Source organism: Diadema antillarum, unplaced genomic scaffold, assembly GCF_040938485.1.
Source record: "Diadema antillarum isolate AM-2024a unplaced genomic scaffold, OU_Dant_1.0 seq00001124_RagTag, whole genome shotgun sequence".
In the NCBI taxonomy this organism is placed as follows: Eukaryota; Metazoa; Echinodermata; class Echinoidea; order Diadematoida; family Diadematidae; genus Diadema; species Diadema antillarum.
In genome coordinates this window covers 500,379-526,410 of record NW_027271938.1, presented here as the reverse complement: position 1 = coordinate 526,410, position 26,032 = coordinate 500,379, and the positions used below count along the sequence as shown (strand labels likewise).

The window sequence follows — 26,032 nt, the reverse complement described above, 5'->3', positions numbered from 1 at the left end:
GTGACGATGACACGGACAAAATGACAATGGCTATTGTGTTCACACATGTCATTTGATATTTAGCAGGCAAGATGTTTCACTGAGCAGCGGCTGCAATTTCTTTCGTTCTGAAGGCGATCACCGATTGGATCAAAAGAGGACGCCAACGGTTTCGAACATACGGGGGGGGGCGCAAAAAAAAAAAACAAATCAAAAAAGATAAGAACAAAACGTAATGATGACGCGGAAATATACAAATTTCGGCTTCAGTTTGTTGGTATAAATCGTTATCTATAAGGTCGTCACTATATCCTGATTAGAATTGTAAGATTTAATAAGCAAAAAATGACAAGAATTCCATGTTTTGTAAGCTGAAATACAAAATTTTTCGGCTCGCTCGCTGCGCTCGCTCGTCAAAATTTATATATATATATATATATATATATATATATATATAAGAGAGATAAGAACAAAACGTGATGATGACGCAGAAATATACAAATTTCGGCTCACTCGCGTGCACTAATTTAGAGGGTTTTTTTTAAGTCCTCAGTTTGTTGGTATAAATCGTTATCTATAAGGCCGTCACTATATCTTGATTAGAATTGTAAGATTTAATAAGCAAAAAATGACAAGAATTACATGTTTTGTAAGCTGAAATACAAAAATTTTCGGCTCGCTCGCTGCGCTCGCTCGCCAATATATATATATATATATATATATATATATATATAAAAGAGAGATAAGAACAAAACGTGATGATGACGCAGAAATATACAAATTTCGGCTCACTCGCGCGCACTAATTTAGAGTATTTTTTTAAAGTCCTCAGTTTGTTGGTATAAATCGTTATCTATAAGGCCGTCACTATATCTTGATTAGAATTGTAAGATTTGATAAGCAAAAAATGGCAAGAATTCCATGTTTTGTAAGCTGAAATACAAAAATTTTCGGCTCGCTCGCTGCGCTCGCTCGCCAAAATTTAACAAAATTCGCTACATTTAAATCACCCTCAAAAAGACCCCTTTTAAGTGCTTGAAAAAGAGCATGTCATGTAGACTTTGTTTAAAGTCCCTACCGGGATGGGGTTGGGGTTGAACACTTTTTCAGAAATTAGGGGCGCAATTTTCGCGCTTGCCCCGGGCGCCGTTTCCCCTAGATACGCCACTGACTGTTTAACGGATTGTCCGATTTTGCTCAAACTCTCACTGATGTGTTCTCCTAATATTGCTGCATTCACTCAACCCACATGTCTATGAAGGTCAACTTGTCCTTTAAGGACGATATTATGATTACATTCTCATGAAGGAGATACAGATTTGAAAAAAGGCAAACTTACGGATGTTTCGCAGGAAAGAAACAAAAAAGTACATTGGTAGTTTTACCAAAGCATGGTAGGAGTATTAGGCATAGCAACGAATTTGATTAACATTTAAAGGCACGTTGGATGGCGTACCGTTATTTCTTGGGTATAAGTGATTGCTTAAAACATTAGGCGATTCTGTTTACATTTGTAAGACTCGGCAAGTTCACTTTTATCATGTGCATGGAGCATCATTTATTCCTTGCCGTTCAGTCTGTTTTGCAAATTTTTTAAAAGTGAAGCAAAATCAAACGATGGGAAGTTCAAATAAATCCAATCAAATGAATTCTACAAACAACCCTCTCAAGTGATAAATACCTTTAGATGCTTGTCACGATAAAGCTTCTCCACAGTCCGTCTGTCGCTCCACGAAAGGCCCGGATGGTGCATGCCTATACCATAGGACACCGCCCGTTGAAGGTTTTGATTGGACACACTTGCTACCACGTCTTCAACCTATAAGAAATAATCGACACGTGTCCATATACGCTGACAGATATACACTGTAAATAATAAATTTGCGCGAACGTGACTTGTTATTTACGACGGCGTCACAACTCGTCAGACTATTTGTTGCTTGCTTATACCATTTATCATTTCCTTAAAAAAACACACATACTATGCCAGCTCCAACTCCAAATACCCCCCCCCCCCCGAAAAAAAAAGTAAACAAACTTCAAGTTACAAGACGAGTAAAATTTAGGTAGGACATATAGGAACCGCCGCCCCGATGAAGTAGTTGTCCAAATATGAGTGCCTAAGTTTAATATTCCAAACCAAACTGACCACGCAGGAATAGGAACAACCCCTGAGATTTCGTTCAGTCTTATCGATTATGAACCACCGCATATAAGAATCAAGGAAACTGGTAACCAGACTAACGCAAGGTCTTATGTTTGCTGCGTGAAGCTTCCGTAAACCCATCTCCTCGGTATAGAAATTCCGTAAAGAACCCCATCCCGTTTTTCAAATTTAGATGAGCAGCCTTGGTATATCATAATTATGGTAAGAAAACCGATGCAATGCTAGGAACCTCAGAATTAAATGCAACATTTCAGGCATTTAGTTGTTATCAGTAGCTGACGAACAAACACATACACACATAACAAAATACACAAATAAAAGCAACACCAAAGAAAATGAGTGTTGTGAATAACGCAGTTCGTTATTATCAGATATATGCATACCGAGTATCTATTATACCAAAATGATTACCTCTTCTTTCTTCAAGCGGCACCACATTTGTGGATTCTCCTCGTGGCGGAGAAATGCGATCAGCTCGAAGGCGGTCGCTGTTGCCTGTTTCCTGGATGACACAAACACCAGTACGCCCTTCTTCGTGGTCTTGATTGCTACGTGAAGGGTGGAACTCAAATAGATATTTTGCACCAATACTTCTTAAAAGTTAAACCACTAATCGCATTGACGCTTCCCAGTCTTGCTTTCTTGGACGTTCACGTTGCTTGGTTTTATGTAATAAATTGAAAATGAATGAAAAAAAGGCCCTACTTATGTATATCATAGTGTGAGCCTAGTGGCGTAAGAATCAGTTAGATATGAAGATTAGGGTCCGCAAAAGTCAAATTCCTGTTCAATCTAACACATTATTTGGGAGTTGTCCTCGGGAATACACACACACATACACACACACACACACACACGCACTATATATATATATATATATATATATATATATATACACTCAGCAAAAAAAAAGAAAGTAAACACTTTTTCGAGTTCATATGTTTCATAGGTTTTGATGAAAATCTATGTGTTATATACCATAATCATTAAAGGTAATTTAATTGGCTATCAAGTTAGTAGCTTCAATCAAAAGGAAACTTTACGCATGAGTGAACATATTTTGCCCACCAAGGCACAAAAGTAAAAATTGCAAATTTGACAAGTTGTCTTTCATTTGGCAATGTCCTTCAAGATAACAATGACAACAAAAAGCCAGTTTAACACAATGAGAGACATGAATGAAATAGCAAAAACAAGGTTTCGTTCTCTTTATCTCTTCGTAACATCAAACAAAAACTAAATGGGAAACTAAATGGGGAAAATAAGAATTTTCTGTCAGCTTAAACTTCAAACGACATAGGGAGTAATGGCATAGAGATGATTAAATAATTTATTCTATTCTTCTCTATTTAGTAATTTAAGGATTCATGAGATAAATTTAAGAACCAAATATTATCTACAAGTTTTCGAATTTCAAAAGAAATTGAAATTTCTACCATTTTCGTTAATATTGCTTCTTCTCTTTATTTCATTTGAATTGGGGTTTGACCAAAGATTCTTCATTTTTCTCCCATAGTTTTGGCCTTTATTGATGTTTTGGGCTTCAAAGATATCATAGAGATCAAAGGTTTGTTTTATCAACTTAAGTAATGTATCTAATTGTGTTAAATTTGTCTTTTGTTCTTATTGTTACACGGAAGAGCACTTGCACATGAATGACAACTTCTTCATTTTTGCAATTTTTGCTTTTGTGCCTTGGAAGAGAAAAACAAAGGTGTTCACTCAAGCGTAAAGTTTCCCTTTTTATTGACCTACTAGGCTGATAGCCAATTAAATTACCTTCAATATGGTATATAATACATTAACTTTTACCCAAATATTCTATGAGAAATATAAACTTGAAAAAGTGTTTACTTTCTTTTTTTTGCTGAGTGTATATATATATATATATATATATTCATTTGTTATACTTTTTGGATTCTGCAACCTTTAATATAAACATGATTCAAATGACAACCTAATTTCCAATTGCCCATTGATTGATTATGATTCAGCTTCTTTGTGTGATTGCATGTGTGCGTGAATATGTGTGTTGGCCTGCGTGTCTGCACTTAAACTCTAAGAAAAAATAGGTTCAATTTTGCACCTTTACGTGTGCAACTTTGCACCTTTCAGACCAGTGACGATCTTAAATGGTGCAGTTTTGCACCTTTCTGGTCTGAAAGGTGCAAAATTGCACCCCGAAAGGTGCTCCCAGTGTGAAGCTATGTTAGAGGTACAGAGTTGATCTTATCTGTCTTTCCCAATATTTACGTGTGTGTGTGTGTGTGTGTGTGTGTGTGTGTGAATGTGTCAGTTCTATTTCTCCTCCTACCGTTATACACGGGTTTGTTCATTGCTGCCGTTCGGATGTGGCAGAATTTCCCGGAGAAATCTGTCACTTTGAGTTCCAGCTTCACAGGTCGGTGCACGGATTGGAAGTTGAAGAGGTGATCCTTGAAGAATATCAAAACAAATTACACTTATCATGATCACAGCATGAACATCAACTATTTTGTTGCAGTACACTACTGATTACTTACTTAAATTACAAATATCCAGTCATTAAAAACTCTGAAAAAAAGAAGATTTAATCAAGCACCATTTGATTGAATTTGATTCCAGCAACCTGGGTATAATGTTGTCAAGCTTGACGGTGGAAAGCAAACAGTAGCTCTTATCATAACCGATATCATAATTCTGACCAGTACTACTTCTGTTATTCTCATCCTCATCATCCTCATCATCATCAACACAAACTTACGTCGTCCACCTCCAGCCACCGAGCAACATCTTTGGCGTTAGCCATTGTAGCCGACAGACCAATCAGACGCACGACACGCCCAGTGTGCTTGGACATCCGCTTGGCTCGTGCAACGATAGCTTCCAGTATGGGACCGCACTCATCACCTGCGACATGAATACGTAGAAATAAATGGTAAGTACTTATCTAAAGTGCATTTAAGCGGGTGAATGCAACAGGGCAGGGCTTTAAACAATAAGATAATTTTTTTTTTCACAGACATAATTCAGCCAATTGCATGTTCTGATGAGATAATCCTTTAGTATGTTTTACTACATGGTAGACAACATATACCATTAATTACAAGACATAATATAGACTGGTGCAAATTGGCCAACCGTAGATGGTTTAACTTCTGTGAATGATACATACACTCCAATATGTCAATATTCCTTCCCTCTAAATTGAATTTCGTACGTACGTACATTTCGCAAACAATTATAATCGTTAATGTTATCGACGCCTTATGCTATCACTGTACTCTCTGATCAAACAACTTACTTTCTATTTATGAAAAGTAACTAATGTGTAAAGCTGACTTGATTACAATTTTGGTATATCTTTATTTTATTGTGCACTTTCCCAAATAAGTCTAAAAGCTTCCGTCTAGGATGACACTCATAACACATATGTATCACTAAATGTTAAAAATTTGTTACTAAACGTTAAAGTTACATCACATCCTAAGTTGAAGCAGAAATACCAGAAATTAAGGTAACTCTTTTTTTGCTCACATTGGTAAACGCCACAAACTCGTTGTCATTCTATACAAATCGTATGGATACTAATTTTCCCCATAATAGTATTTGTAATCGCTATTGTCTTCAAAATACTTTCCACTTGGAGACTTGAAGTATCTTTAAGTTTACATTGCAATCGTGGCTGAGAATTCAAGACTAGTCCAAATCATGAACTAGATGAATATAAATGTAAAACAAATATTGAAGCAGGACATTCGTTCACATTCCACGAGGAAAAAACAAACAACTAGTTTTAAGTTGTATCCTTATGAACCACGTGTTAAAATTTTACATGTTCGATCAATCCAATGCGGTTCGTCCAACACACTCTTGAAAACGGGAGTGAATGATAACCCTTTAATAATGGTCAACGAATGGTATCAACCTGGCACATGGTGACAAACTAAAGATGAAGCGTCATACCGAGGAACTGAAGACCATCGAGGATGATGAGAGAGACGTCCCTGACAGTCTCCCACGTGCGGCTTACTGCTTCCCAATTCGCCGCTGTCGTCACTATGACTTCAGCGAAACGGATGGTGCTTGCGTCTGAGATGACGTCACCGTTCAGCATACGCACTCTGTGGCGAAAAACATAATTATATATTATGTCCAAGGTCTCCAGTACGATTGCATTTGCTATATAGGTTATGTGACTAATAAACAGAGGATTACGCAGATGATAATATCTATTCTTGTTTTAGTTGGTTTTTTTTCTAGATCTGAAAATAGGCTATAATTAAAGATGATGGCTCTAGAGAAACTTTAAAGAAGATGAACGACGGACGACAGACGAAAAGCAACTGCTGTCCGTACCCCAATGATCGGTGAGCATCGATTACATTAGGTTGTGATAGGAGACAGGGGAGTGTTTCTGACTATGCCAGTGCTCCTTAAATGTTAAACCGGTGTTTTAAACTCACTTTTTGCCGAGTTTGTCCCCAAATCTTGACTTCCAGTTGGTGAACCGTCTCATAGCCAATGCTCGTAGAGGAGCTATGTACACTACCTGATTGTTCAATTCAATTCAATTCAAAGTTTATTTCATTTTTCGACAGAACATAAATGTCTCACTTCCTTTGATAACAGAGAATTAGGTAAACAGAACATTGTGTAATGAAAAGACTGTACAATAATTGAGGACTTTATAGTAATTATACCTTGTAGTAAAAAAGAAACAGAAGTGGTCGAAATGAAGTACATGTATAACCTTGCTTAAAGTGCGAAAAATGGAGGGACCCACTGAAAAGACAGAGCTTGTAGAATGTGGGCCCCTCTGGAAAAGAACATCGATGGAAAGATAAATTGAAGCATCGTAAATACAAAAAAAAAAAAGAGGAAGAGGTCTGGAAGCCCACTGAATATTAGATTAACAGATAAATACACTTACACAGACGCGAACAAACACAAAACGAGACCAGACAACAAAACAACTACTAAAGAAAATGCTGTACGGGACAAAACGGAATGGACAAGACTAACAAACAGAAAACAAAATAGCAAACAAAAACGCACAACGGAGACAGCGATCTTCGGCAGAAGCATGTCAAAAGAAATATATGATAGTTGTGGAGAGAAAAAAAAGTAATATTGTAACGCCTGAAAAAATAAAGGGACGTATGAACAGGAGTAACATACGGAAATGCAACTCCTAGACGCTTTGGGTAATAGCATAGATGACAACAAACATTAAAAAAAATACAATTAATTCTTCGTTATTGACATAATGAGCAAAGACACTACATGAAGTTGACCACTCCAAAGGAGTAATTCCACTATACTGGGTCTAAAACAAACGCACACTAATTTAGTATGCGTTTGTTTCAGGGCCCGGGCAACTGGGGGTGGGGGCGGGGGAGGGAGGGGCAGGGGCCCCCATTTTTTTTTTCAGAAAATATACAGCAACACTTTTTGTGCCCCCACTTTTTTTCTAATCAGTATCACTTTCCCAATATAGGGCCTGATTTTTGTTTGATTGTTTTTGTCTCGCTCCTCAGCTTAATTTCGTGGAGTGGCGAGCAAAAATGTGAAGACCATTTTTTTTCTTTTTTCTTTTTTTAATTCAATTTTTCTTTTGCTTGTCAGCCAACATTGGTAGAGAATTGGCAGCCAAAAATGTCCCCTCCCCCTTCCAACCTGAAAGCGAATCGACGTCCCTGTTCCCATTATGTCGGCCCCCTCACTCCGAATAACGTAGCACCGCCCCTGCTTGATCTCCAATATTACTGCTGGTGCTATAGTTACACATGTATAACTTACGAAAAGGGATATGAATAGAAAATATTTGAATATTAATTCATAATTCATATAAATACAATCATTATAATGGGCATATAGATATAACATGTTTATGGATCTGCCTTGTTGGGTGAGTATTTTACTCAGTTTGGAGTAGTGACAGGAGAGGCACGCATCCTACCTTGGACCATGGTTCTGTTTTGAACAGTGCGAGCATGGCGAGTTCGGCTACCACGATTTTGCCGGAGTAACTCGGGGCGCCAAGCAGCACGTTACCGTCGCTGTTGGTGTAGACTTGGTCGAAGACACTTTGCTGTGGAGCAATGTGAGGTGTTTGCAAGCAAATATATATATATATATATATATATATATATATATATATATATATATATATATGTATATATATATATGTTCATACATATATGTATATCATTAGTGTTTTCCCTCTTGAACCAGCTGTACAAATAAGGATACATGATAATGATGGACTGACGACTACAACTAGTGACTAGTAAAGGCACGTCTCTCAGGTAGAACATATTGCAACTTTGAAAGCATTGATAGTAGTAGTTTTGTAAAAGTAGTATTACTACTACAGCAATTACTACTATAATTTTGAATGGGTTTTCCTCGATCATTTCCAGGAGGCAATGAAAATGCATGCCGTAAGCTATGTAGTCTTATAAAAATGGATGATTATCAGAAATCTTTGTTTAGCTAGTTACCTGAATGGCGTTGAAGTGACGAAAGTCAAACAGCTTCTGAAACTCATTGTTCCATAGTGCAGTCACGTCAAGCTTTGTAGGTTCTGTGAATATATGCATATAATACATCTGAGTATATAATTGCAAATTGTTTTTGACATCAATAATTTAAAAAGGTCAACTTTCCCTTTATGAAAATGTTCCACAATTCCTATCATAAATGTAGTGATGCATCTTGCCAAGGAACAAATTATTTTTTTTTCAATTCAGTTATAATTCAAAAGAAAAAATATTTTAGGAATTCTTGTGCACAAGCCAGACGAAGAGGAATGAAGTATCATGTCTCGTGTGATAGGGATAGCTCAAGTTAATCATTTTTACCTTGTATGTTACCATATAGTCACCTTGCATCTTAAATAATTATGAGGTAGAGTTTTCTTTTGATCTATTCATCCAAATAAAAACGAATACCAGAGAGAAAAGGAAGATGGTAATCTGTCAAGAAGACACAGTAAAGCAGGAGAAGCTAAAGATAAATTAACTCTTCATTACTCTTGGGCACCGGTCTTTTTTTTTTCTTTTTCTTTTTTTGAGAGAGAGAGTATCGTTGGTTTGAGATTGAGTATTACAGGTACTGTTTACTTTTGGAAGCACTGATTTACTAAATTTCGAGATATCACATTTGATGTATAATAATGTGTGTGTAAGTTGTATCACTAAACATCCTACCATATAAAAATTTTCGAATAAAGCCTATAATATAGGGAGATATCACTATTTTTCTTAGTAAACCATAAATGTAGACGGTTTAGTCTAGAAACATTTTTAGTATAACTATTGTTCATTTTGTTTGTTTGTTTGTTTTTTTTACATATGTATTCTACTGATACAAATTTTATATTGATTGTTTTTATCCCTAACTCACATTTTAGAACCATTTTGAAGCACTTAACCTGGGTTTTTGTTTCATCTGCAAATGGTAAATAATGCCTCTAAACTTTAGAACGAAGAAAAAAAAATTGACATAATCATTTCCCAAAATATTATTCTCGGTCGTCAATAGGACGGTCGTAAGCCTATACATTTTTATTTAACTCGTTGAAGAGTATTATTATTGTTCCCGAGTATACTTGGATAGGTGTCACTTCGAGGTGTGTGTTACAGGATAACCTGCTCGTTTTCAGCCTGTTAATGGCATTGTTTACCATTAAAGGGATTGTATAGTTTTTGTTGAGACCTAATACCAGGTTTCTAACATTTTTTGGTGAGATAATAAAAAACCCTTTATGAAATATGAAAGAGAATGTAAGTCCATCAGGAATTCAACGTTTATTTGATAAAAATTGGTTTTGAAATGGCTGAGATATCTAAAACAGAGCAATTCTAATAAGTGTGGGACCCACACTTTAGTATGATCACTTTGTTTTACTTTGTTTTTGGATGTTTCAGTCATTCAAAACCCATTTTCATCAAATAAACTTTGAATTCCTTTTAAAATGGTATGCTCTGTACTATTTCATAAGTGTTTTCTTGGTATCTCGCAAAAAGTTAAAAGCCCAATTCTAATCTCCACCAATACTGTACCATCCCTTGAAGGCAGATGAAACAGAAGCCCAGCTTTAGTGCTTAAAAATACATATAGTTCTAAAATGTGAGGTAGGGATAGAAACAACCAACGTAAAAATTTGAAACGGTATAACCAATGTGAAGTATTGTTGAATATATACAAAATGTGAAGTATTGTTGAATATATACAAAATGTGAACAATAGTTATGATAAAAATGTTTCTAGACTAAACCGTCTATACAGTTATGGTTTATGTAGAAACATTGTGACATCTCCTTATATTCTAGGCTTTATTGCAAAATCTTTATAATCAATGGTAAGATGTTTTGTGATACAACTTACCTACACAATGCATCAAATGTGATAACTAGAAATATTTTTTTAAATCCCTGCTCCCAATGGTAAATAGTACCTTTAAGTGTATACAGTTCGCTGCAGTTCCCGGATGCCATCCTTTTTTCATTCGTATACCACCATAACAGTTTGACTATCAAATCTTATTTCGGACATATTTCCATGATTGGTTTGTATATGAATTCAAAATAAATGTAAAGAAAATACTAACGTATGAAATGTCAAACTAGTGGTATAAGAATTAGAATACTACTACGTGGGCAAGCACACTTTAGCATAGACCTTATTATAAAGGTGAGTTTCCTAAAACGATCAGGAAACTGACCGGTCTAAATTTCGACAATATCCTAGGAAATTAAATTCACATCAGCTCAGTTTTATATAGCTTAATCTCAATTGCTCAAAGTCAAAAGATGCATGGTAAGCTCATGCACATAAGTTTTTTTTTTATTCTTTAAAACTCCGCATGTTAGAACAATGCTACATCATGACCTATTCGTATGTTCGTTGTATCTGTTGCCTGTATCCCTACGTGACCTTCGAATCTCCATCAATTAATTTGTTCATTTAATAGGTTCTTTGTTTTCATGATGCTTGATCTTTCTACGTCATAAATGTGTTTCTATATCATTCATTTGTTCCATGCTATTTGATAGTGAAACTGAACGAAATTAAGTTATATGAATATGAAATCATTTTTTGGTTGACAGGTCTGAGACAAAACGCATTTTCTGTCTGATCAATTAATCAATATACACTCAGCAAAAAAAGAAAGTAAACACTTTTTCCAGCACGTATTTTTAATAGAAGATTTTGATCAAAATCATTGTGTCATATACCATATTAAAGATTATTTAATTGGCTGTTAACCTGGTAGGTTAATACAAAGGGAAATGTCATGCATGAGTGAACACAGTGACTTTTGTCATTCAAGACACAAAAGTAAAAATTGCAAAAATTGACATTTTTGTCGTTCATTTGCAAACGCCCTTCAAGATAGCAATGATAACAAAATACCAATTTAACACAATGAGAGACATGAATGTAATAGCAAAAATAAGTTTTCGTCCCATTGTATCTCTTTATATCCTCAAACACAAACAAAATGGGGAAACTAAAGGGGAAAATAAGTGTTTGATGTCGAATCTAACTTTAAAAAGACACAGGGAGTAAGCTGCAAAGGTGATAAAATGGGCAGACTTTCTTTATTTCATTCTTTTGATTTAGGAATTTAAGAATTCATGAGACAAATTCAAGAACCAAATATCATTTTCAAAGTTCTTGATTTAAAATAACATTTGAAATTTCTACCATTTTTGTTACATTGCCTCTTTCATGCCATTTGAATTTGGATTTGACAGAAGTTTTTATTTTTTCTCTATTATTTTTTCGCCTTTCTTTATCTTTGCGGACTACAAAGTCATTATAGAGATCATAAGATGATTTTTGAAACTTGATTTGTATTTTTTGCTGTTTTGAATTGTCTTTTGTTGTCATTGTCACATGGAAGAGTATACGCATGAATGACAACTTGTCCATTTTTGTAATTTTTACTTTTGTGCTTTGGAAGAGAAAAACGAATGTGTTCACTCGTGCGTAAAGTTTGTCTTTTCATTGACCTACCAGGTTGATAGCCAATTAAATTACCTTTGACATGGTATATAAAGCATTAATATTTAGCTTAATTTTCTATGAGAAATATGAACTTGAAAAAGTCTTTACTTTCTTTTTTTGCTGAGTGTATATATATATATATATATATATATATATATATATATGTATATATGTATCCATTTTAAAAGGCTTCCAGTGTATATACCTGAGTAGAATTCGTTTGTAGAAGGCAACAGAAAGTCATCCAGACGCACTGAAACCTGAGCCTCCACTCCCAGCCAGTCCTCGGATATCGCCCGCACGGTGTACACAACATCTCGGACGCGGGGGAGACAAATATTGAAGAACAAATCTTGTGGCTCCTTTGCCTGAACCTTCAAACAATTCAGGCATATCATTTGCAACCAATGGTTATTCAGAGGATTTATGTTAAGATGCTCTTTTTCAGAGAGTGAAAATGCCGTTGTTGTTGTTGTTGTTGTTGTTATTGTTGTTGTTTTTGTTTTTGCTCTGTATTTCTCTCACTGTTCTTTGAATTCAATTTATAAAACATCAAATTTAATTTTTTGGTTGCCCGACAATGAAATTTGGTGGCCCGAAAGAACAAAGAAAAACTTTAAATTGAAATTATCAAAAATACTTAGAAGCCATTATGATTATGTAAGAAAATGGGAGGTATGATAAAAGGTTTTAAATACCACGTGCTGTGACTAAGGGATACAGATAGACAAACACTGTAAAATACAACTAAACATCAATATAATTGTAATCATGATAGCTTTGTGAAAAAGCCAGGTATGATAAAGGGATTCAAATACCACATCCTGTGACCAAGTTCACTAAGTCTAACATGTTCATTACTGAAATTGGGCATCGACATCATTTCAGTGACACGACATATTCATAAAACGTTTTTTATTTGTCGTTCTATTCTTGAATAGGTAAAATTTAGCTATGAGATTGAAACATAAATATTTTTTTCGCCGAATTGGCCGTAAAATAGACTGAGTTTGGTTATGAAGGCGATCTGAAGCCCTGGTCGCGGCAGGTAGCTGAAATGCGTGCACTTATCAAACAGTAAGCTATGATCCCTTTTCCGGATGAGAAAAAGTAAACACATTTTGTAATTCTCTGAGAAAGAAAAGGCACAGCTGTCTGTATATCAATCGTCCTGAATTAGAGCAAAAGCTGCAAAACGGGATATCGAAATCGTGTTGCGTGAATAGACCGATATGTATATGCAGTGGCAAGACGACTTTTTGCAATCCTCGTAATCAAGTATACATTTACGCTGAATGCAATTAGATGATACTTGCTACGGGAACCAGATGTCTTATGAGTTAGACCTGTAGGATATCATGTCATTCTGCAGACGTCAATCTGTCTCACATCATTATAATTATGGTAGAGTCGCCACCCCCCCCCCCCCTCCGACTTGCATATAAACAGCTATACAAGTACACGGATCGCTGACCGGACGGGATATAAGAAGCTTCTTGAGAACAGACAACACAGAAAGAGTGACCAGAAAGTGGTTTGGGATTGGAATAGATTGTGGAGAATGAAACTGATTCTGACATAAGTCATGACGAGCTAGCTCGAAGCACAACGCAGTGGTCTAAAAGTACTTTTAATGTACATGGTTATAATACCTGTCTCTTTGTGATACTGAAGTACTCGTAGTGGTGAAGTCTATGCTCTCTGCTGTTTTCCACCCAAATCCACCAGCGTTCAGAGCCGCAGCCGCCTTTCCAGTCCTTCCAAATGAAATCTGGAGTCACTTTCAGGCAAATCCGTAGCGTGGAGTGATTCAGCGGCTGGAGGGAGACATCTAGGCTAACGAAAGGTAGTTGGCGCGCTATGCCCTGCACGCGAAGACCACAGCTGCTTTTTTCATCCTTACTTGTTTTCTTCTTGCTTCCATACACACATGCTACCTAAAAGGAAACAAAACAACAGTAAAGTTAACAAACTAGGGAGATTGCGCGGTATCTTGGCTTTTATCTCCAGTGTGCGTTGGCAAATAAACCGTCTAGGAATATGCATATAATATGTGTTCGTGTGAGAGGAATTGGTAAAGCGGGGTTCCCACTATCACGATTGGCGCCACGATTGAAATCGTGGGTCTTAATCGTGCAGCAAGCGTGATGGTCTTATTCAGATTGTATCAGATCTTAAGGTCAATCGTGGCAATCGCGTTAATCGTAGGAAAATTTTTGGACGGTTCAAAAATTTTCTACGATTAACACGATTAGTTTTTGATCGTGATCATCGCATCAGATCGTCTAGGATCGTATCCTCAAACGCAGCAAATCTCTTCTAATCGTGCTTCCTAATCGTGTTGATCGGGATCGACTTTTTCACTTCACTTCCGCTTATTATTGTTATTATTATTTGCCCATTTGCCCTTATTTTTACTCATACATTATTTCATTTTGTATTCTGATAGGTGGTAGCCTGCATCTTTAGATTATTATTTCCAAACGGTAAATTGTGTGACGGTGTGGGGTTTAAATTGTCGTAATTTTTAAGATACATTATCAAAATCATTTTTAATGATTTCATAAAATGAAAGTTGTATTACAGATTTTTAGATGTTTTCATACATTATGTTAATGATGTTTTCATTAATGAGTTGTTATTACCATTATACAGACACACAAAACAGGATATGGGATAACTTTTGTAACGAAAAACAAAAAATGAGCCAAAAATAAAATGGCAATTGTATGTCTGCACGTATTGACTAACGTCAGTACAAAGATGAGAATAATTTAATGAATCGTGCTTGAAATGGGTACATATCAAAGGCAAATGGTTAATTTATAAAAGTATATTACAGAGTATTTTTTTGGGGGAGTGGCAGTATCCTGCTGTTTGTGTATTGTACATAGTAATTAAGAGGTTGTTGTTTCATCAGCCATCGTTTAACCCCTTTGCATCTATTTTGACACTTTTCAATGTCTTATTTTTGTATGTTTGGTAGAGCATTATCTTAGAGGAAAATGGTTATTTTCAACTCTCATTATTACTGCAAATGTAAAAGTGACATTGTTGTGGATGTGAGATCACCCGTAATGATTATGACAATGAAGATCACTCTTATTATTTTTCACAGTTAGTTATTCAATAAGTGTAGCAATATACCCCTGCGAAATAATTTTGCGTAAAACCTCCTTTTTTGTTAGAAAGTGACATCATTTTGATTAGGGAGTCACTTTTCTGTTATGTGTGTGTATCGAGTTATGTTAAACATTGTTAAGCTAAAACACTAAATCAAGCCGAATAAACCGAACTTTTAATAACCCATGAGATAACGACATTTTGAAATAAAAAGGCCATATGATACATACACTTCTGCGAACATGAAATTGAACACATAGCAATATTATCCGATTCGGCAAACTTCTCTATATCTAGCGTATATAACACATAATACTATGTTACATAACATTCAAAATGATCCCATCCTCTTTCTTATTCAATTCAATTCATTTATTTTCATTCTTCTTCTTTTTTCTTTTTCAACAAAAACATAACACAGCTTAGCATTCCATTTCATCATAAGAATAACACATTCTTAGCTTCCATTTCTTCATATAATTATTTTTCTTCATCTGTATTGAAGAGAAAGGTCATTTTGTCTAGCAGGGTTTTTTTTTTTCTGGGGTAAGAGGCGTAATCATCTCATCTTATGTATTTGGGTTCGTTATTTCATTCTTTTTTGTCGAGGGGGGAGGGTGAGCATGTCGATTTAATAATCTATTAATTTCTTTACGTTTAATATTAGACGAGGGAATATCTCAGGTTAGTGGCTGGCCTGGGTGCTGCTTTCTCTCTGATAACATAATCGTCATTAGCAATACTGCAAAGGTTACGTTGTCATCATCGTCAACCTGTCAAGCCTTGCCATCATCAATGGTTGTGGATGAAATTAATAGGCCTAATCACTCTGCATAATTTAAGGGAAACAATGAAATCCATCGTCAGCCGACTATATTATTCCCATTCGGGTCCAATCGCGCCTTAAATGGGGGTCGCTTCTGATCCCGATCGTAAAAGATATCGTATCTTATCTCAGCAGCCCGTAGTGGTTCGCGGTATTCGTAGTGGAACGTATCAGTATGTTGCTGCACGTACCAGATCGGGGATCCTGATCGTAATGGTCATGTTAGATCGGTACCAATCGTGAACTCAATCAGGACAATCCAGTCGGATCGTATTTGAACGGCAGACCAGATCGTGACAGATCGTATCGCTTGAAATAGACCAATCGTGACATATCGCATCCAAGCGTACCAACACGTATTGACTTGCATAACCTCGTATCCAAACGTGAAATTTCAGACGAGTTCAACAAATTTTCCACGATCAGTTACGAATGTCCAATCGTGGCGTTCGCAATGGATCGCACGATCTGTGGGAACACCCGCTTTCATGCTGGGTTTGGAATAAGGATCTGGCATGTCTGGAGGGCGATATGCGCATTAGCGTTCCTTTGGCTATTACTAGTGAGGGCCGGCGCCGCAATTTTAAAAGTAGGGGGGCAGTTTATAATATCATATCTGGTGGCACTGCCGGGTTTCATGAAAAAAAAAGTGCCACTTCCGGGTTTCGTCAGCTAAGAAGGCAAAACAAAATAATAAAAAGACCTATCCCGCACTTTCTCGCTTCCACTTCTACCACCGCTTTCTGCTGCCTTCAGCGGCAATTTTCTGCTAAAACTGTGCACTTGTGATCACACTATTACTTCGAATTCTTGACAACATTCAGAAAAGCAGGTTTTACGTACCTATTGTACACGGGTCCATCTCTTTCAACTTTTCCTGCGGTAAGTGATCGGTCAAGAGGCTATGACGCGGTTGCACTCCCAGAATGGAGCTGGTAAAGCGGGTTCTCCTTGGGCCATATTCGCTGATCCACGGCCTTTGTATACTTCAGAACCTGATCAGCCAAGTGGGGGCGTCTGCATCCAGGCCAATTCAAAGACCGCCCGCATCAGCGAGCTGCACTCTACAAAACAGAGGAACAAACCATAGGGTCCATGAACAATCCCGTGCCAAGGCCTATATCAATTGGAACGTGACACTTTTCGAGAAAAGGCTTGTGGGAAAAAAAAACACAACAGCTTCTGATTACCGCAATACAAGTAATGGTCGACGTTGTCCTAGCATGTATCTCGATGTTCTCGAAACTTCTTTTTCGAGATAATCACCAAATGCTTGTACAGCTGCACTCACGTGACAAGTTTTATTTGACAAAAATAAACGGAAGAGAATTTATATCGAAGTCGATATTGATTGATCCAAGTAGGTAGTATGATAGGAAAACGTAATTGAATCTGTTCGACTGGACTTGCGAAAATCTGGTCTCTCCGTGATTTTCGCAAGTCCAGCAGAACATATTCAATTACAGTCTAAAGTGCTCTATAGCGGCCACCCAATTGACACGCAAAAAGTGGTCGTTATAGACAGGCGGTCGCTACAGGCAGGTGGTCGCTAAGGCTGGTTTGACTATACGTGTTTCAAATGGAAGAGAAGTGACCTGACAAAAGAAAGGAATTTCTCAAGAAGTGCGCCGCCAATAAACCTTGATCTAGAATGCAACAGATATAGCTATTTACTGTATGACGAATACTTCTCCCTTGCTTAATTGTCATGAACCATTACCGGCTCTTGAGTTTTTCTTACCTGTGCTATGTAGTTCATATCGGAGACCAGGGAAAAGGTTTTTAGTCTCTCCGTGCGAGATGTACGCCTGCAGAAGGATGTTGACCTTTGTTTCTCCGACATGTGCATGGCATTGCTCACGTAGAGCTCACAAAGGTTCAGTAAATCTCTCAGCTCTCCTTCCTCTGCTTGACGAACCTGTCGCATAAAACCAGTTCGTAAAGGCCTGTTAATTCATAGGCATGCATCAGGATGGTTAACCCTTTCTAAACCAGGGAATTTGGACCACGTGTAGAATGTTATAGAGTTTTCTGTGCAAATCGGCACTCACAGTACACAGAGGGGTAAGCTGTTTTTTTTTTTTTACTTTTTACCCAAATCAAATGTTATTTCCAATACCACATTTTCGTTTTCGATACAATTAGAATGTTGTCTCCGTGTACAACAGCTTTGCACGTGGAACTTACCTGACCAATCGACAACTACAGAAACATAATATTATGAAAAATGAGAAATGTTACTGTATAATCATGGCGACTGGCAATGACTGGTATGCCTCCGCCGTAAGATTACATGGTTCTCCCAATAGGTCTAGAGTACACCTTGCAATGTGCAATGATGTGAAATAAGAGTTTCACTGATTTGGCTAAAACGAAATGACATGTTTGTCACAAATGTGTTGAGTGTTTACCTTCCTAGGCAAAATTAATAAGTTATTGATTTTAATTTGATATTGATGGATGGCAAAATTGTTTAAGAGAGCAAGTACTTGAGAATTTAATTGTATAAACTGAAATGTACTAGTACCAGTTTGATTAAGTTTATTGAGTAATATCAAACATATAGAGAAAAAGCATAGTTTCAGCATCAAGTAGTAAAATAAAATTTTAGCATTTTAACCTGACCTTTGACTCCATGACCCAAAAATACACAAGAGAATCATTGTCAGGCAGTATGCATGAAGACACCTTATGAGCCATTTCCGAGATATGGAGAAAAAAAAGTGACATTTTAACGTTTTCACTTGACCTATGACCCCATGGCCCAAAACTTTCCCTAAAGAATCTTGATCTGGTAATGATACATGTATATACTGGACTTTTAAGAATGTGACTCTATGACCTTTGACCTTATGTGCATAAAAAAATGAGAGGCACAACTTCTTTCACTCACACATACATACGTATGCCAAATTTTATTTGGATACCCGCAAACGGAATTTTAAGTTATAAAGCTGTCCACATAATAGTACGGATGTAAAGAAAAAAAGACGGACGGACTGACAACCCGAAAACATAATGCCTCCGGTGACATTTCGTGGTGGAGGCATAAAACAGTATTCCAGCAGCAAAACATAAATTTGGAAATCACCAAAAGGCAACGGCAACAAAAGCGTCTTTGATTGAGAATATCATTGATGATCACACTTTCATTCAATTGGTGTTCTTTTTCTTTATTTTCTTATTTCGAGTGCTAATATGCCTCAGTCAATTCGCTTCTACAAAAATGTGTCCTACGAGTGTTCGTTTCTTTCAATTAAGAAGGCTGCAACAACACAATTTTATGAGAAATGTAGCCGCTTGCAAGTACAAAGTTCGTATTCTAATTTAGTTGGAACAAAATTGCTCCTGACTTATGAACGGAGGAATGAACAATTCCTAAAGATATTTGATAAAATCCGTCCTCACCCAATGCAGGGATAAGGCCCAAAATTTGAGTTCTATATATATCATATTGAAACACATGCGAAATTCAATTCAATTCAATTCAAATCAAATGAAATTTTATTTCCAATAACACATGTTTATTGTTGCACAAATTCAATGAAAACAAAACGTACAATGTATTACAACAAAAAAAAATGCATATATTTTGAAACTCATTGTTCAAAATAATTGCGTTAATGGAATAGAGGGAACCACGTAAAAGACAAGCTTGTATGAATGTGGGCCACTCAATACATTAAACCCACGATACAATAAATGTAAAGGTACGGAAACACACACACAGGTACACACACACACAGGTACACACACACACACACACACACACACACAGGTCCAAGACGCTTACAGTAAACAAGAACGTAGACAGGACAAGACAAACAATGAGACAAAGGGAAGGGACAGGTTAGAGGGAGAAGGAAGGATGTGAGGAAAAGAAGAAAAGGAGGGAAGGGAGGGGAAGAGGACTATCGAGAGGAAGCAGGGCAGGGGTCCAAAACACATGCCGAGCTACACTGCCAGACACTGTTCATTGGCATGGGCAAGATAATTGACATACAGGAAGTTTTAGAAACAAAATAAAAATATATATATAATCCGAATATCATTTAAGAACCAACCAAAACTGTCTTTAATTTTCTCTTGAATACAGCAAGACTCGGTGTATCTTTTAGATCATCACTTCATTGGTTCCAAAAATTTAGTCCTAGATTCACAAAAGTATTCTGGGCAAAAAAAAAAAAATGGTGGACACTTTCAATTTTTCATGCTTTTTAACTATCAGCGAGCCGCGAAATAGTCTGGTCATATTGCGTAATAAATGACACTGACAATATTACAATGTCATTATCGTAAAGCGGTTTCATTTAACAACGAAATACGGTGCGGTGCTTTGACTTGTTCTGACGTCAAAGCAAAAGGAGAGAAGGTAAGAAACAAAAAAAAATCGATGTTAAAAGAACACCTAATTGATTATACCTTGACTTGCATAAACTCATTCGCCCCACATATCATGGCGAATATTTCCTCCTCGCTGCGACATTCCGGGATCTTTTGGTTGAAATGTTGGATGGTCCCGCACGTGACGTAGAAGTGACTGGCGATACGTCCGATCTCCGTGTACTCGAAGGATTCCATACCCCTCTCGGTCTTTATCATCTTAGCCTTCTGGAGAAAGCGCGCAGATGTGGTTACCAGATTTTTGAGGATGTCCTCGAATCTCCGCTCATCCTGCAAGCATGAAAGATCAAACGTATGACCGACATTAAGGAAGCAGCTTTAAATATCAACCGCCTTATGATCATTAAACATTCATAGATTAATAGATTTTTTTAAATCTTATTCTTTGATCAGGTAAATTTCAGACTGTTTACTGATTTATTTGTATAATCCACTCTTTCCTTTAAAACAGCCATATGAGGATATCTCTGTCGTGAGTGACATCCGAATCAAATTACAGAGTCTCAGCATGTTGGAGTAGTTACCGCCATGGTTGTATTGACACTGGAAGAAAAGAAAACAGCATAGAAGACAAGAAACAGTGATCTCAAATGCTCTGACCATCCTGTCTGCTGTACAGCTTGTCGAGGTTTAATTCATTTTTTTGTTATTCATTTTTGTAAGAGAACTGCATGAATGAGTTAAGGAATGGCACAGTCATTGATTTTTTTTTTTAACAACAACAATACACATTTAATCAATTAAAACTGTCAGTGTTCTTCAGTGGCAATGTGAGTAGTCTCAGGCACGCTCAAGTCCACCCCCCCCCCCCCCTTCACTGGCTGCCTGTTTCAACTGGCACACATCACTCTCCCTCCCTACGCAGGAAGGAAAGGGATGCAAGGGTCGCCATGTCATCAGTGCAGACCCTGACCTTCCAATCCACGATGACCTGAACAACCTGTCATCAATGCGCCTGAAATCCCACAATCCAGCCTGGATGTCCCTTCCATCACTAGGTCTGATGCCTGTGTCCAACACAACTCAAGTTACGGGCAACACCATCACTGACCCGACAGCAAAGCCAGAGGGCTTCAACCTCCCTCGGAAACAGTGGCTCGCCCTAAAACGCATCCGAACTCTCTATGTAAGGACAGGGCACCGTCTAAATGGGGGTTCACGGCTAACCCGGCGTGTGACTGCGGATATCCTGAAGACTGCCACCTACGGAAGTTCCCAGGCGGACTGGAAGAACATGCCCAAGCAAGTGATGCTGCCTGAACTGGATCCGCTGCTTAGATATTATCCTATAAGCCTATAACCGCCCATCCACTCCGTTGTACTGCATCATACGACAGAAGAATGTAGTGGCCTTGTATAAGTTATATCGATAGACGGAAATCACCGAAGTATTAATGCAACTAATGTTGCATGAATCCTGTGGGTACAGCTAACCACGGTGCACCACGTCCAGAAAAAGGATCTGTCGCAGGAAAACCAGAACATACAAGGCAAGAAGGACTGAAAAAAAGACATGGACTTGAAGAGATAAGGAAGACAAGCAAGCTCAGATGTGGTGACACGACATTTGCCCATGCGACAATTGCTTATCTTCTCCAAAAGGGCTGTGATAGGCTGTTTTAGGTTTAGTTTGATCTGAGGATTGGGATTAGGGCTAGGTTTATGTTTGTGGGTAGAATTCATGTTTGGCTCAATAGCGTGCAAATATTTCATGGGAGGAATTGAGGCTGGAGCAAATGTCATGAAACCAGCTAAGATATCTCGTCCTCAGGCTTACAACAGATACCTTGAAGACATCATCTGCAGCGAACCATGTGCGAGCACAAGATTGGGAGCAATCATTAAAAAAAAGCTGAGACCAAACTCTTATTGCTCCTCTGAAGAAAGAGATCGTCAGCTGTTCTGTGACCCCGATACCAAGGTCAACCTGCTTAATTGCCAGATGGCTTCAATTCTTACTCGTGTCTACATCAACCTTACCTGATCTGGGACCATAACCCCCCCCCCCCCCCCATCCCCAAACCCGGTAATCAATGACATGATCGCCATCAAAACTCGTGGAATTATTCAGTTGCTCAAGAACCTGAACCCATGCACACAAGTCATCAGAACTGCATGGTGTCGCCCCAAGCTCCTGAGAGAAACTGCAGGAGAAACAGCCCCTGCCATTAAAGCCCCCCCCCCCTATCAGACGTCACTTGACCGAGTGTCTGAACATTCCATCTTCATGGGAGAAAGCACTCATCTTCCGACAGGCGCTACTCAGGGAGGGTAACAGATCATCACTAGATAGCAATAGACCGATATCTCTGGCCGACTACATGAACATGGCTTTTGGAAGTCAAGGTCCTGTCATACCCAACTCATTTTGACCGCCAACAATCTTGTCATAGGTATTGGAGACTAGGGCTAAGCAGGCCCTATTCATTTAGACTTTGCCAAAGCCTTTTGCAAGGTGTCCCAAAGGATGCTCCTTCACAAGATGAAGCATTCTGGAGTCCGGTGTCACATACTCCACTGAAGGAAAGGGTTCCATGAGGGCCGCATATAGCAAGTCCTGTAGATGGAAAGATCAGCTCTCAGGCTAACATGGAACCTGGGGTCCACAAATGTCCTTGAACCTACACTTTTTCTGGTCTTCATTAACGATCTTCCAGACTGCATCAGGACCTATAAAACCCACCTTTTCGTAGATAACACATGTGTGTTACACAAAAAGCTGCTCTGCAACTACTGGGAATTTGGATTCTCGGTTCAAAGGTCGGCGCGTGCCTGTGGGTGCATATCAGGAATGTCCGGCAATAAGAGCTACAAAAAAAAAGGGAAAACCAACCTCCTTGTCATATACAACATCCACGAAACCGTTCTTGAAGAAGTCTTATCTGCCGGATGATTCGGTCTCTCCGCATATCCATAGTGTGCTATATCTGAATGCTTCACGCATGTCGATAGTCATAGTAAGGTGAGAAGGCAAATGCCATCCGTGCCTTTCTCACGCAACTTTAATCGCTGCACTTGAATATCAAAGACATTACTTACAAGACTACAGCAGAACCGTTACAGAGTAGAAGCTACTGCATGGGATGCCACCGACAGGTCCAACGAAACAATGCCCGGCATGTGGCAGGTAACCACGACCCAAGAGCAAGTGCTTCAACCACGCTGGAGCTTAACCACATTAGTGGCTCACGCTGCAAAACACGCGTCAGCAGAATCCGTCTGGTAAGGCTGTGAAGAATCCGCTTTGACCTGGTTGGCATTAAATGGGACGATCGATCATCTCCACCATCATGACCATTGTCTCCAACCCCCTCTGGACGCACATGCCGTTTCTGGATTCCAGCTTGCAATTTCAAGGTTCTGGCTTCCTCCTTTCTACGTACAAGCGCGGAATAGAACGCACTTAAGGAGGGTCCAGCTGTGTTCACATCATTAAATTGATGCCTTCAAATTATAAAGTCCAAATGTAGCAAGCAGTTTAATATATTTTTAACCACGCCTCAATGTGAACATATTTATCATGCACCGAGAATTTATCTGCGTTCGTCGTTCGATTAAAAAGTACGTGCACCACTCTGTGCACAGAGTGATTGGTATTCAGACTTTCAAGCACTAGTGAAACTCGCATTTTAGGTTGTACTTCATCGTTTCCATGGTTTCAGAATCATTGAATTTATTCTCCCCTTCTCTCTCTCTCTCGCGCGCGGATGTGATGCATGTTTCAATGGAAGCGACCCCTGGGTGTACGATCATTTTCTCGAAAATGATAATTCTGAATCTCTGATACATAATTTGATTTGTTGAACCTTACATCATACTGTAGCAATAGTAAGACTCGGTTATGAAAGGTAGCCGACAAACATCTGAATTAGACCAAGTGAACATTAGACTACGTGTGCATTAGACTAATTGGTCATTATACAGATAGTGCATGCATAGTTATTTGCATACATTTGCACACAGATTCTGGAATCTAGTACAAAAGTGGCAACCCTTTTCTAATATCTCTCAACCATTAATGACTATGCCGATGGACAATAAACTGAAAATCTCTGCATTTTGCGTCCCACAGATTATCTGGTGAAATTCAAACAATGCAATAAACGATAGTCAGAGTGCAATGTTTCATTATAGAAGAGAGGACTTCGTTTTTGTTTTGTTTCGTTTTGTTTTGTTTTGTTTTTAATTAGGGGGACTCGAGGTCGGGATAAAATAACGATATCACTGCTGTTGCAAAGATTAGTTAACGGCTGTTAATTTGTACAGCGCATGTACCTCCATTTGCAAATTAAATATACAGTTTACATTTTTGTGTACGTTACAACGTATTACATTATGTTTGTAAGATTCTGTACCTGAACAGAGTTTTTAACCCTTTGATATTTGGAACACCAGTGTCCTTTGTCACTTTGTTTTCTACTTTGTTTGCTTGTTTGCTGTTTGTTTCCCTCCTCGTCACAACGACAGCATAAAGATCCATGACACAGTGTCGGAACAGACAAATTGGGTTAAAGGGGCATTCCACACGATTTTCATAATGTCACATCATGTAGTACATAAATCAACAGATCCGTGTATAGATTTGTGGATAGATTTTATAGATAGATGGTATAGACTTTTTGCGGTCCTTGAGCAGAGAAACAATACTCTGAAAAATCTTCAAATAAACAAATTACACTGAACAGTGTTGATGCATAGGAACCTCACATATTTCAGATATGTAGCAGTGTTTCTCCATTACAATACCACTCGCTTAACAAGTTCACCTGTGTAGAGTGTGTGCATGCCATCTACTTTTGTTCTGCTTCCTTGAGCCCCAACTCATGCACTTTTATGGTGAGGGTGCTATGTCATCATCCTCGTTCATTGCAATTTGTTGTAAATTTTGAAAACATTCTAGTTCCTCAACCCAATCACTATAAATTCTAGAAAGTCTGTACTCGGTATAACTTACAGCTGTTCAAATGTAAAAGTCTGAAAACCATCCGGAGTTCTCCTTTAATAAGGGCGAGCAGACCACATCCTTCAGGCCGGCGCATTTATACACGATGGTACTAAAATGGTCTGTGGCGCCATAGGATTCTATCTTACTCGCATTCTGAGTGAGATTTGCCACGAAGTAGGAAATTATATTGTCCAAATTGACATGCTTTTGTTTCTCTCACGTTTTTCACAGAAAAAGTTCGTTCTGATAATGTGTGTGTGTGGGGGGGGGGGGGGGAGGGGGGGCTGCGTAACACTTACCAGCAAGTTTAGATACAGAATGACAGGAAATCAGTTATTGACAGCATAACGAACAAGGTGTGTATTTGAAATGATTCAGATTACAATATCATGTTATTCAATCATGATTAGTACATGATAATTATCTAATCAGCTCGCGAAACGATTCAGAAAATGACATGATATTCAAGATTTTTTCGACATTTTGGCAATGAATTTTGCCTAAGCAAGAAAAATTATATCAAATTCATATAAGGACAGAAGGCTAGAGTTGCATTTAAATGTGGGGTGATTATTATTATTTTTTTTTT

General features: G+C 37.9%; 1 protein-coding gene across 1 annotated transcript in view; it reads right to left on the bottom strand.

Annotated features, from left to right (window-relative positions):
• Positions 1–26,032, bottom strand: part of LOC139743945 (activating signal cointegrator 1 complex subunit 3-like) — a 115,261-nt gene that overhangs the window by 26,586 nt on the left and 62,643 nt on the right. Inside the window, exons 13-22 of the mRNA XM_071654412.1 lie at positions 20,517–20,768; positions 17,836–18,012; positions 8,632–8,739; positions 8,088–8,219; positions 6,592–6,677; positions 6,092–6,249; positions 4,890–5,035; positions 4,461–4,581; positions 2,558–2,694; positions 1,661–1,798 (exon numbers count right to left, since the gene is read on the bottom strand). Coding sequence (XP_071510513.1) covers positions 1,661–1,798; positions 2,558–2,694; positions 4,461–4,581; positions 4,890–5,035; positions 6,092–6,249; positions 6,592–6,677; positions 8,088–8,219; positions 8,632–8,739; positions 17,836–18,012; positions 20,517–20,768 — 1,455 coding nt within the window. The remainder of the gene's footprint in view (positions 1–1,660; positions 1,799–2,557; positions 2,695–4,460; positions 4,582–4,889; positions 5,036–6,091; positions 6,250–6,591; positions 6,678–8,087; positions 8,220–8,631; positions 8,740–17,835; positions 18,013–20,516; positions 20,769–26,032) is intronic.